Source organism: Aspergillus affinis, assembly GCF_023601865.1.
Source record: "Aspergillus affinis strain CMG 70 chromosome Unknown NODE_105_length_128453_cov_87_050859, whole genome shotgun sequence".
Taxonomy (NCBI): Eukaryota; Fungi; Ascomycota; class Eurotiomycetes; order Eurotiales; family Aspergillaceae; genus Aspergillus; species Aspergillus affinis.
This window is the reverse complement of record NW_026515886.1, coordinates 38749-50961: the sequence shown is the minus strand read 5'-3', so window position 1 is coordinate 50961 and position 12213 is coordinate 38749. Positions and strand designations below refer to the sequence as shown.

General features: G+C 51.3%; 5 protein-coding genes across 5 annotated transcripts; 3 read left to right on the top strand and 2 right to left on the bottom strand.

Moving 5' to 3' along the window:
- Window positions 1-382: 382 nt before the first annotated feature.
- On the top strand, window positions 383-1317 carry KD926_000214 (zincin; the record flags this gene model as incomplete). The annotated part of the gene is made up of 3 exons (XM_053104149.1): window positions 383-784; window positions 840-944; window positions 997-1317. The coding sequence occupies 3 exons, from the start codon at window positions 383-385 to the stop codon at window positions 1315-1317; spliced, it is 828 nt and encodes a 275-aa protein (XP_052952547.1).
- Window positions 1318-1321: 4 nt separating this feature from the next.
- On the bottom strand, window positions 1322-2723 carry KD926_000213 (zincin; the record flags this gene model as incomplete). The annotated part of the gene is made up of 3 exons (XM_053104147.1): window positions 1322-1457; window positions 1512-2598; window positions 2660-2723. The coding sequence occupies 3 exons, from the start codon at window positions 2721-2723 to the stop codon at window positions 1322-1324; spliced, it is 1287 nt and encodes a 428-aa protein (XP_052952546.1).
- A 2810-nt stretch (window positions 2724-5533) lies between these two features.
- KD926_000212 (putative C6 and C2H2 transcription factor RegA-like) lies at window positions 5534-8456 on the top strand (the record flags this gene model as incomplete). Its single annotated transcript, XM_053104146.1, has 5 exons — window positions 5534-5580; window positions 5827-6053; window positions 6105-6314; window positions 6371-7116; window positions 7170-8456. The coding sequence occupies 5 exons, from the start codon at window positions 5534-5536 to the stop codon at window positions 8454-8456; spliced, it is 2517 nt and encodes an 838-aa protein (XP_052952545.1).
- Window positions 8457-8934: 478 nt separating this feature from the next.
- KD926_000211 (acyl-CoA dehydrogenase family protein) lies at window positions 8935-10330 on the bottom strand (the record flags this gene model as incomplete). Its single annotated transcript, XM_053104145.1, has 2 exons — window positions 8935-9944; window positions 10003-10330. 2 exons carry the CDS (start codon window positions 10328-10330, stop codon window positions 8935-8937), a joined length of 1338 nt encoding a protein of 445 aa, XP_052952544.1.
- A 259-nt stretch (window positions 10331-10589) lies between these two features.
- On the top strand, window positions 10590-11846 carry KD926_000210 (CaiB/BaiF CoA transferase family protein; the record flags this gene model as incomplete). Its single annotated transcript, XM_053104144.1, has 1 exon — window positions 10590-11846. One exon carries the CDS (start codon window positions 10590-10592, stop codon window positions 11844-11846), a length of 1257 nt encoding a protein of 418 aa, XP_052952543.1.
- Between the last annotated feature and the right edge of the window lie 367 nt (window positions 11847-12213).

Below are 12213 nucleotides of genomic sequence, written 5' to 3'. Positions count from 1 at the left end.
CCTGGAGTATTTCCAGATCCATGCTAGTCTGATCGTGCAAGCTCCAAAAGCCCTTCTTTAGACTGGAAAGGGCAATTTTCCAGGGGATAAACTCTTCTCCCCACATGGACGCAGTTTGTGGAGAATTTATGGAGTCAGGTTCCCGGATTCGCGCGGCTTGGCGGTGCGGAGGGCGTCTTTTTAGTTTGTTAGTTCCTTGCGAGCTGTTGTATGGCCTGATGAGAGATTTTGTGAGAAGTAGAGGTGCAGATACCATCTCGTGATGTTTATTGTCTATACGTTGGGTCTGGTTTCGTATGTGTTGTTCTACTCTGTGGACACGAGGGAGTGAGAAGCAAAAAAAAAAAAAGAAAAACAAAGTATTGGCTATATGCAACTCATAATGAACGCCATAACATATATATCCCCATTCATCAAGCATATCTCGGTAACACAGGGCGAGGTTCCGCCACTCTATACGGCGGAGGAGGTGGATAAGCTAAGGGCACCGCCATCGGCCGCTGTGGTACGGATGGCGGTGGCCTCACTTTCGGACGCCTACAACAGCAACAAACGACACATCCAAGGAGAATGGCGCCTCCAATCCCTGCCGCCAGACCAATTACCAGATTCCGGTGCTGATCCACCCACGAGGATACGCTATCACCACCACCCCCGTCCTGCTCGTTTCCGCTACGACACCGTCCGCTGCGACACGAGCCTCCATCACACGGCGTGCCGTCAAGAACCTGTTGACCGGTGCTCATACAGCTCCCAGAATCAGAGCTACCGTCGCTGCAGCTCAGTATGCAGGAATTGCTGTCACCGCATGATGAAATACTGGTGCTATTTGACGCCAGCTGTTCCCGACATTGCATATCGCGGCTGGTGCATTCGCCGCTGGCGCAGAACAAATCGGTGCTGTTTCCGCCGCTGCCACAGCTCTCGCCGTTCGGAACATGTCGGTCGGACGGACATCTGCTTGAATTCCCCGGACACATCTCCTCGAGATCGCAGGTCCCAGAGCTCCGGCGGCAGACGGTGTCGGACGACGCGTATTGGCAGTCATTGCAGCACGGCCCGGACGCGTCGTCGCAGACTGCCCTGTCTCGGAATCGACAGGTGGTGCCGTCACAGCAGGAGTTTCCATCGCAGTTATCTCCACAGTCGCAATCTTCGCCCGCCTCTACGATCCCGTTGCCGCATTCTCCTGGAGTGATGGTGGGTACGTCGTCGTTGCTGATCAGGCAGTTTGTTCGCACGTCGCCGGATCCGATGGCGGAGCAGACGTTTCCCAAGGTGCAGGGTGAGAAGTCAGAGTGGGATGAGCTGGAATAGGGGTTCATGAGGTACTGGGCGTCTGCATCGCACGTGGACGCGGATAGTGGGCAACATTGCCCTCGTGACGAAGGGCATGTGGAAGTGACGCAGTCGTGGACGGCTCCGAATGTGTGGGCGGACTCGTGGCTGCCGTAATGCTGATGTTAGAATCGTCTTCTCCCATGATACGAGGAAAGTCATAGACTACTTACGCAAAGACCTGCCATTCGTTGGACGTTCGAGCCACCACATTCGTGCTCATTCGCGAGTTGCACAGCTGCCCGATCCATGACACTCCGACCTCTCCGCCGGTCCGACAAGTCGTCATGAGTGTCCAGTAGGCATTGGTGGAGTCATCAATCGATCTTCGCCAGGATGAGAACTGTCGCAGTCGCCAGTCCATGTCTCCCTCGGAACACTCGACGTTCCACGGCGTCGAGTCCGATGCACTGTTCGGACAGCTCGCGTCGCTGATAGTCACATTGTGGAGACCCAGTGAGATATTGAATGTACTTTCGAATACCTCCGACGCCGTGTTTACCATGTTGATCAGGTTTCGACGCACCGATTCGGTCGAGTTGAACGCCGCTGTGTACGAACAGTCCGTCGCGATTCCGACCAACGCTACTCGCCTCGTTGTCGGACATCCCTCTGCACTTCCGATACTGTCTGTCAGATCCCCGGGGTTGAAACCACCAAACTGGCGTTTCCCTAGGTGCTGGTCCGTGGAGCCAGTGATCATGCCGATGTTGTCCATGAGGATATCACTCGTCCCGGGAATCGACGGCATCCGACCAGCTGCACATGTCTCTCCCACGCTGTCTAAGCCCCTTCTCGCATCATGATGCACGACCATATGCGATAGGCCGTCTTCCATACCCCCATCTTCTTCTTCTGAGATAGCCTCAACCCGGTACCGCTGACCCAAGATCATAAACGCGCCTTCAAAAATGGGATTCTCTCCATCCTGAAGCACGTATACTCTAGCCCAACCTTTCTTCTGCCACTCCAGATTTCCGAAGCGAGCCCAGACCGTTCCCTTGAAGACTCTATGCTGCGTGCCATCTAGCGTTTCTGTGTGTTGGATCTCGCCGCTAGCGTCCAGGTGGCGAATATGCGGGGCTTGGACGAAGATATCATGGTTAGGTTCCAGGTGTAGTTTGAACTCCGGATCTTGGTTGGAGATCCGAAATGTGAGAGAGAATTCCGTCCGCAGTGTTACTTTATGGGACGGGGTATTAATTGTCACATCTTCGAGTGTGGTTGATTCGTAGGTGGTATAAGAATGTACTGAGTAACCTGCTAACGTAAGTGTGCGAACTCGGCAAATCAAAGACGCAAACAAAATAGATGATCGTACCTGTAACCAGTCCAAGTAGCAAAAAAATATATGCCAGAACGAGATTAAAGATCAAGAATCTCATGATTTGCAATTCCAAAGTGTAGCCCAGATAACCACTGCATTGTGACTCCCGCCCTTTTATACATCCCACCACCCTTTCCACCCATCCAATCCAGTCTACATCGCCTTCTAATCACTCTGCACACATAAAAAAACCCAGACCCACATCATCTAGGCATCAAAGTAAATCAATCGCTTTCCATCACCGAGGCCAGAAAGAGACTGCAAGCCAAGACCGACTCGTCATCCGCTGAGACCCGCCAATGCTGACAGACGGTCTGTTTGTGGCTCCACTGGCCGGTGTCAATACCGGAGCCCTACGTCCAAGCACAGCCGCCCATGGCTCGATGTCTTGGAACTTGTGTCGTTTTCTGGGCTCCGACTGGTGGGATATCGGTGCCAAGGACTGGGCTAGTCGCGGGGAGGGGAAGATTGGTGGCTGTGCTTGGGATTTTTCGTAGGGTTCTACGATGGATTTTACTACTATATTGATGATTGAATTATTCTGGAAGATTGTGATCTAGGTAGTTTACGTATTCTGTTTTCAGATAGTGTTGTCTGTTTTAACTCCACAAGATTACTTACGACGGTGGTATGAGTCGCAGTGTTTGCCCGTAAGTATCATACTTAAAGTCCTATTCTATTGATTCTTACTCGTTATCAAGAAATGAACCCGGTTTACCGATCAATGTAGAAGGCCTTTAATAAATGACTCGTCAAAACATCCGTAGATTTCAACGCCTTCCAACAAGATTAAAAATTCGTCACATGAAAATTTCTTGTCTCTCATTCACTGTCTCCCTCAACCCCCTCCTCGTCTAATGAATTCGACAACATCTCCTCGGCGTAAAGAGTTAAGAGAATCAGAGGCAACAGCCAAGGTGCCATCTTAGTGGCAAAATTGACAACGTATGTACAAAGTTAAACGAAACGAAACGAAACGAAACACTTCAACAGACAGCTCCGTGCCCCCAGAGCCGACATCACCGCCAGCAATCTACGTGTTTATATCACAATGTCTCTCCATGTCAGTCGGGGTTAAAAGTGTAAGGCCGGGATTCCGCCCGAGGGATGACACTGCAAGTCTGCAACTTGCTGACCGGCGCCCCACGAGTTTATCTCTTGGCGCTAAGCCTCGATGGTTCCAGATGGGCTTCTTCTTACTGTCGGGGATTTGGATTATTGTTGATTGGGTAGATTGGTCTACACTGTGTAGTAGAGATCCTGAGATCGGCGGTTAGTGTGCTATTTGTAGCGTGTTTTTGCTTGGGTTTCATTTTCGGGGGTTTTTGGCTAGAAAGTGATGGACTGGGGTTTGCTAGGTAGAATTGAGGCCCATTGTACCCTGTTTTTTTTTTTAGCCTTCTAGAAAAACCTCATTTTTGTCTACTCCACGATAGGGCTCTCGTTCTAATTAAACTGTCTTAGGAAATAGGACCTGTTAAGAAAATGCTGATGATGCCAAGCATTCTGTACTACTAGCCACTGGTAGCGTATCAGAAGCCCACAGATTCGCAAATAACTCCCCCTAAAAAGTTTTTTATGTTGTCAAACAGGTAATAGAGATGTTCTATTATTAAGGGCCTGTCGTGGTTGATACACTGGACTATCATCGAGGCGATGGCTCCAGTGATCAATCACGACAAACACATATTGCTCCTCACAGAAAAATTCATCCAGGCACCCGTTCCGCTGATATAATTACTATAGTCCTGAATCCTGCTCGAAAATGGGTTGAATACCTGCCCAGGCTATGCCTAAGAAACCACGCAAAATTGATTACAATACAGGGCCTAAGATCCTCCACTGGACGCGGACTATTTCATAGTAAAGCCCAATCGCCCTACTTTCCCATTAAGAGGTATAATTCTGCTAGTGACGGTAAGACTTAATAGTTTGTCTCTCCAAATGTTGTTCTACTCACGTATAATGCGGATTTCCCGACATTCCATAGTTAGAAGAGGAAAGAGAAGTCATCGGGTCCTTCTTTCCTCAAAATATAGGTAAAGTGTCAGGTGACTGTAGCTATTTGTTTGGCCTAGTCTGTTTGCACCACGCCCCCATCTTCATTCCATTTTCTTTCATCGTCCCCATCAAGGTGATCTTTTATCTTCCTGATACGTGGCAGATTTGTTTGCTGGTTTCTTTAAATCCGTCGCATCATGCCACGCTCCCCCCCGCATGAATATATATATTGTAAGGGGAACCCCCAACTTCTCCCCCCTACCCTAGCCCTGGTCAATGTTCAGCGTTGTTCTTTAATACTAGGCACAACGAGGTCTGGACTCAAAATTGCAAATGCCTCAATCAAAACAAGGATACGTTGATTGGCGCGTGCCTCTTGCAACGTGCCTCCTGGAAATTGCGCATCGGAAGGGAAGTGGACCACAAGCCGAATCGCCACTTCGCGTCTTCCGCATCGGTCCGTTTCCGCTGAGTCACCCGCGTCTCCCTGCGCCGGTGGATGGCGACGATACTTCATGATTGGAACACTCCATCAGAATGCAGATCTCTTACGACGAGAGCAGGAAATGCAAGCCGTAGATCAGTGGAATCCGGCATCCGAATGACTTGGGATGAGGATGCTACCTCGAAAGGGCCCCGCGACAATTTATGTCCCTGAATCTCTCCTCATCCCGCCACTAATTTCCACCAACTCATCCCAAAACGAGACGCTGCAGGATGCGGTAGGAGCCAATGGTATCATGATATTAATCGGCCTCCGGATTGTATTCCCCGCATTTCTTCCCCACACTCCGACCCTCTGCATGAGCTCCGGTGCTTCTGCTCTTTTTCCTTCTTCACTCGTCTTCTCCACCCCTCCCCTTCGCCATGTTTGGTGAATCTCCCTCTACCACGTCGCCCACGTCGCCGCAGAGGTCGGGGGCAAAGGGGTACTTCAAATGTGGCAGCTGCAGCAAGAGCTATGTTCGCGCAGACCATCTGATTCGGCACGTCCGGTCTCGTCAGTACCACGGTCAGATCCCGGACTGGAAAGCAGGAAACTAATCGAGTGTTTAGATACAAGAGAGAAACCTTACGTGTGTCATGTTTGCAACAAAGGCTTCGCTAGGCCGTTAGTACCGCTCTGGCTTACACTCAACACATCTGTTAATTCTGGCTAGTGACTTGATGAAGCGCCATGCGGCAGGCCATGACAGCCCAGACGAAGGAAAGCGAAAACGACCCCCGCCGTATCCGAAAAATGGTCGCGTCTCTCAGGCCTGCGCAGCTTGTGCGAAGAGTAAACTGAAATGCGATGAAGAGAAGCCTTGTAAACGGTGCAAGGAGAAGGGATTTGTGTGCGACTGGCCAGATGGCGGGAATGATACGTCGCCTTCTCCCGCGCAAGGTATTTTGTATGATCGATGCTCTCGGATGAGCGCTGATAACCTGAGTTCAGCATCGCATAGCGATTACGAACCCAACTATTCCCTCGACGAGGCACTCGCGCAGCCCCCGCTCACATCCCCAACCCATGACGACGAGACCGATATGCCCGATGCTATTGACCCTGCCGAGTTCAATTCCCCTGATGTTTCAATAAATAATTATCTGCCTGCGACGGGGATAAATTCAATTCCGGATGATACCATATCCATGACTTATGATGGTAAACATGGTTCTTCATTTATTTCCTGACACTTGAACCTAATTTGTGAATTTTAGCTTCAACGATTTCACCGATAATGGACCATGACAGCGGCATTTTCAGCATCGACGGCACGTTCTTTCCCAACTTCATTCCCGACTCATTAATACCAACCCTCGCGCGCAATGATATGCACACTTCCACCAACTTACCTCACGATTACATCCACGATGTATTCGACCATAATGTGCAATTTGGCTTTGACCTTACCGACGTGGACTTTGGGTTAATTGACTTCTTCAATACCCGAGGCATCGCCGACGCATCAACCGATCGGTCCGAGGATAGTGGCATTGCCTTAGGTGCCGAAGCATATCGGCGGTCGTCATTATCTAACTGGACACCAGCTCACGAAGATACCGCATTCGCCAACCAAGGAGACCTATCTGTTCCGAAATCAATTGACAGCCCAGAAGCTAACATGCGATCGGAACGTCAGATCCTCTCGGAACGTCTGTCGTCTGGGAGTCGCGATCTGATCTTTGGCATGGTTCTCCAAACCAGTACGAAAGCCAATCTGACGCGCATCATGAAGTCATTCCCGAGCACAGAGCTGCTGGACAGCCTGATTCAGGATTATTTTGATTTCCAGAGTTGCAATATCGATTCTTGGATCCATGGTCCCACATTTCAGCCGAACGATCAGACCCCTGATATTTTGGCCGCTGTCGCCGCTGCGGGCGCGATCAGATCGCCCATTCCGACAATCAGGAAGCTAGGATATGCGCTGATGGAAGTTGCTCGACTTCAGCTATCCTCAAAGGTCAGGAAGGCATCTTTTACCCATCAAATCTTAACTAACCCAGCTGTGAATAGTATGAAAATGACAACTCCACAACGCGAGACTTGCGCGCCTCGCAGACCTTCGCTCTGACTCTGGAGATTGGTATTTGGAGCGGGAACGGTCGGCGCACGGAAATTGCTGAAAGCTTTCAAAACCCGCTCATCACGATGATGCGACGCTCTCTACGTTTCCGACGATCCGCTTATTCGAATATTCTTCCGAGCATGGAGGACTCGTCGGAATCACTCGAGCGAAAATGGCGTACCTGGACGGAGCAAGAATCCTTCAAAAGGCTCGCTCATCACCTCTTTCTCCACGACGCTCAATCCGCCATGATGCTCAATGTCACCCCAATTCTTTCCTACGCTGAATTGGAGCTTCCATTCCCCGCCGTCCGAGCGCTCTGGGACGCGAAGTCTGCCGATGCATGGCGCGACATATACCTGCGGACTGGAGCAGGCCCCAGCCGGCTGCCTTCTCTAGTTGATACACTGCATGATATGTCGGAGTTATCTGCATTTCGCGGCTACATTGACCTACATCTGTCTACCCTTGTCCTACTACATGGTCTCTCCGCTCTTATAAACGAATATCACCGGCTCAAATTCATCTCCAAGGGCAACTCGAAACATTGGAATGCCCTAGTCATCAACTCCCGCCAACAAGAACTATCCCAGATTCTATCACACTTCCGCATGCTATACCATGAATTCGCCGAGATCCCAAGCCCACAGATCCTTCTTATCTACGAAATGATTTCCATGTTTCTTTACATGTCCCTCGAAGAGCTGCAGCTCTTTGCCGGAAAAGAGGACAAGAAAGAAGCCAGACGTGTCTATCAAAGCGCCCTCGAGTGGATCAATAGTCTCGATTCCCGTCGTGCGCTCTGGCATGCCGGGCAGGTTTTGCGCGCTGCAAAGACTATGCCGTCAGGGTCTCTGACGGGGTTCTTTGCTGTTGGCGTGTACTATGCCAGCCTGGCATTCTGGTCATATAGCGTTGTCTACAAGGCCAAAAATGCCAAGAAGCCGGCAGGAAGTCCACCGGAGGGACATTACGGCGGGAGATGGCCAACCGTGTTCCTGGATGGTAGCGACTCGACTGATGTTCAGAAGTTCATCTCGCTGGGATGTGGGTGTCCGGCGTTGCAGGGCCCGCAGGATCCTGTTTTGGTTTCAGACCCAAGTCAAACAATGGCACTTGCGCGGGGGGTTCTTCGTGCTGAGGCGTCGCATGACGCCCTGCCGCCGTTAGTGCAGAGTTTGTGTCAGTTGATGGGGGACTTGGGGAACGCCGCGAGATCCACTGCTGTGGGGTAGGGTTGAGACGTGTCTGTAAGATATGCATTGTATGACTGCCATGGGGGATACGAGATGACCAATATACTGTATCAGACTACTTAGGATCGTTGTGTGGACCAGAAACAGTTCCTTCTCCATCCAACTATACCCAGCCTAATAACCCTCAGTCCCCTCCTCAACCACTAGCGTATTCCGTACATCGGAAGTGCTTTTTTGGGAGTGGGGAGTCCGAGTATCGGATTTGTTGTAATTACGATTTAAATGTATCTTGGTTCCATTGCTTTGGGTGAAATTTGACTTCCCAATATTCCGTCGAATCTGTTGTCTAATCTTGGGCATTCGAGCAATGGAGAGAAGCAAGTCCACCCCGACTAGGTCTACGTCATCGCAATATATCGTTTGATGCCCCAATCTTCAGGCAGCACTCACAGCTACTCGACCGTCTATTACTCTTATTCAACTCTTCTATGTACAATAATCAACGGTCCCAATATTCTCAGTAGCTACGAGGCAACTGTAGCACTTTTTCGCTCACATAATTGAGAATCATCTCACGACTCACAGGTGCGATCCGCGGCACCAAACATTCTCTCAGATAACGCTCCACGTCATACTCCATCGCGTATCCCATACCGCCATGACTGAGGACTGCACGCTCGCAGGCCTTGAACGCAGCCTCCGCTGCCAGATACTTTGCACTGTTGCAAGCCACCCCAACCGAGTGGAAGGGGATCGACTCGTCCGTCTTCGACGCATCGTATAGCCGCGCCGCGTGGTACGTCGCTAGCTTAGCTGCCTCGAGCTGCATGTACGCGTCTGCCAGGGGGTGCGCGATCCCCTGGTTCTGTCCGATCGGTCGTCCGAAAACCACGCGCTCGCGAGCGTATTCCGCAGACCGTTCCAGCGCGGCGTAGCCCAGACCCAGAGCCTCGCCGGCAAGCAGACACCGTTCCGCGTTCATGCCGTGCAGAATGATTTTGAATCCGTCGTTTTCCTGGCCGATCAGGCTACTGGATGGGATGTCGTAGTTATCGAAGAAAACCTCGTTGGCGTCCACGGCCCGGCCGCCCATCTTTTTGATCTTCCGCATGTCTAGCCCCGGCTTGGTTCGGTCGATGTCAATGCAGAACATCGATAACCCCTGGTTGGATTTTTGGACTTCCTCGAGAGGTGTTGTTCGTGCTAGGAGGATCATTTTGGAGGCGACTTGTGCGCAAGTAATCCAAATTTTTTGGCCGGTGACGGAGTAACCATCTCGGTCTGCGTGCTTCCGCGCGAGGGTCTTCAGTTTCAGTGTCTCCAGGCCTGTGTTGGGCTCCGTGACTCCAAAGCACGTTCGCCAGGTGCCATTGATGATCTTGGGGATGGTGTCTTCGAGTTGCTCCTTGGTGCCAAACTTGGCGAGTGGTTGCGTGGCATACACGTTGGCGTGGATGGACTGAGCGCCCGCCATACCGGCACCGGACTGGGTGATGGTCTGCATCATCATGGTGGCTTCCGAGATACCTGGACGAAATCAATCCCTGCTCTAAATTTGAAGATAATTTGGTGACCTTCAACTCACCTAATCCCGCTCCGCCGTGCTCCTCTGGGAGTGCGATTCCTAGCCATCCGTCCCTGGCTAAAGCGGCGTGGAAATCCTTCGGATCTCGCTCTTGTTGGTCGCATTCTTGCCAGTATGTGTTTGGGAACTTGGAGCAGATCGCCGAGATGGCGTCGCGGACGGTCAATTGCTCCTCTGTGAACCCTGCCAGCTCCATTAGAGGTCGCTGCACGGTGGTGGAGAAGCCGGACCGCGGCGTCACTCGCGATGACGACGTCACCGGGCGCGTTCTCGACAACACCGGACGCAGTCCATGACGTAAGTTTCGTGGGGTGTATATGCGAGACATTCTGGATTGATTTGGCTGTAGTGCTCTTAGCAGGATTGTTCTTGGGAATCGAAGGGGCCTTTTATGTGTAGTGACGATCCGTGGCGTGGAGCACAGCAAGAGCCCGTCAAGTAACCGGCAAATAGCCGGCATCTCCACCCCCGCGTCTCTCCGAGGTATGACTCTCGAGCCCTGACGAATACTTACTTATTACTATGAACTCACAGAGACAACTTAACAATTGAATGTGTTTTTTCTTGCATATGTACACATCTACAATATGAGTCTTTTCAGATCATTCTCCCGGACAATACGTCATCATGCCCCCAGCCCTCGGTATTCCTCAACTCAAGTCTCGTCAACCAAGACAAAAGGCCCCCTCTTCGGCGTCACAGTAGTCAGTCTGGAACAAGCCATCGCCGCGCCTTTCTGCACCAGACAACTCGCCGACCTAGGCGCCCGGGTGATCAAAGTCGAAAGACCCGGCGTTGGCGACTTTGCACGTAACTATGACACCCGCGTCAACGGCCTCGCTTCCCACTTCGTCTGGACCAACCGGTCTAAAGAAAGCCTTGCGCTTGATCTGAAGAATCCTCGCGATCACCGCATCCTCATGTGTCTGCTGAGTCGCGCTGATGTTCTTGTCCAGAATCTCGCTCCCGGTGCTAGTGCACGACTCGGTCTATCGCATGACGCTCTGAAGACCGATTATCCCTCGCTGATCGTCTGCAATATCTCCGGATATGGACCCGACGGGCCCTATCGGGACAAGAAAGCCTATGATCTCCTTATACAGAGCGAGGCCGGCATGCTCTCCGTCACAGGGACCGGTACCGAGCCTGCCAAAGTCGGTATCTCGATCGCAGACATCGCAGCCGGTAGCTATGCCTACTCCAACATCCTCGCTGCCTTGATCCAGCGTGACAAAGACCCCAACCGAGCCGGTTCAAACATCGACGTGTCCATGCTCGAAAGCATGGTCGAGTGGATGGGTTTCCCGATGTACTACACATACAACAATGCCGCTGGCCCGACGCCCGCCGGAGCCTCTCACGCCGCGATTTATCCCTACGGTCCGTTTGAGGCAGAAGGCGGGACGAAAACCGTTATGCTCGGTATCCAGAATGAGCGCGAATGGGCCAAGTTCTGCGATAAGGTCCTCGGTCAGCCGGCGTTGGCTACGGACGAGCGATTTGCGAATAATTCGCTACGAGTCAAGAACCGAGATGCGTTGAAGACGATCATCTGTGATGTGTTCAAGACGCGGTCGGCGGAGGAAGTACTTCGGTTTCTGGATGCGGCGGCCATTGCGAATGCTAGTGTTAATGATATGCAGGGTGTTTGGGATCATCCGCAACTTAGGGCTCGGGGTCGCTGGACGGAGGTAGAGACTCCTGCTGGTTCTGTGCCTGCGTTGCTGCCGCCGGGGATGCAGAAGGAGGGAGGTGGTTTTGATGCGAGGATGGATGCTGTGCCTGATGTTGGGGAGCATAATGACGCGATATTGGCGGAGCTTGGGATTGAGGATTTTCAATAGATTTGATTTATGTATAGCGTTTAGAGGGCAATTATTATGTCGTCAAGTTCATGTTGATGTTTCGAACTGCTCTCACCATCGTAGGCGAACTATATTTTCGGTAACAACCAGCTACTCAGATCAGTTACTCTAATTTTGTTGATGAAATTCTTAGACTCTATCGTCTAATGTAATACCGAATAATTGCATTAATGGGCTAGGGAAAAGGAAAAAGAAACAAAGAAAAAAAGGAGGAAGAGAGAGAGAAGACTCGGGCGAGTGAAGGGTGGAGTGTGATCCAGAAAGACAGGGAATCATAAAGCCGACTAAGCGAAATGCCAAGACTAAATAGCCGACTTGCGTCCTCCTTCGGCTTCTTCTTTTCCCT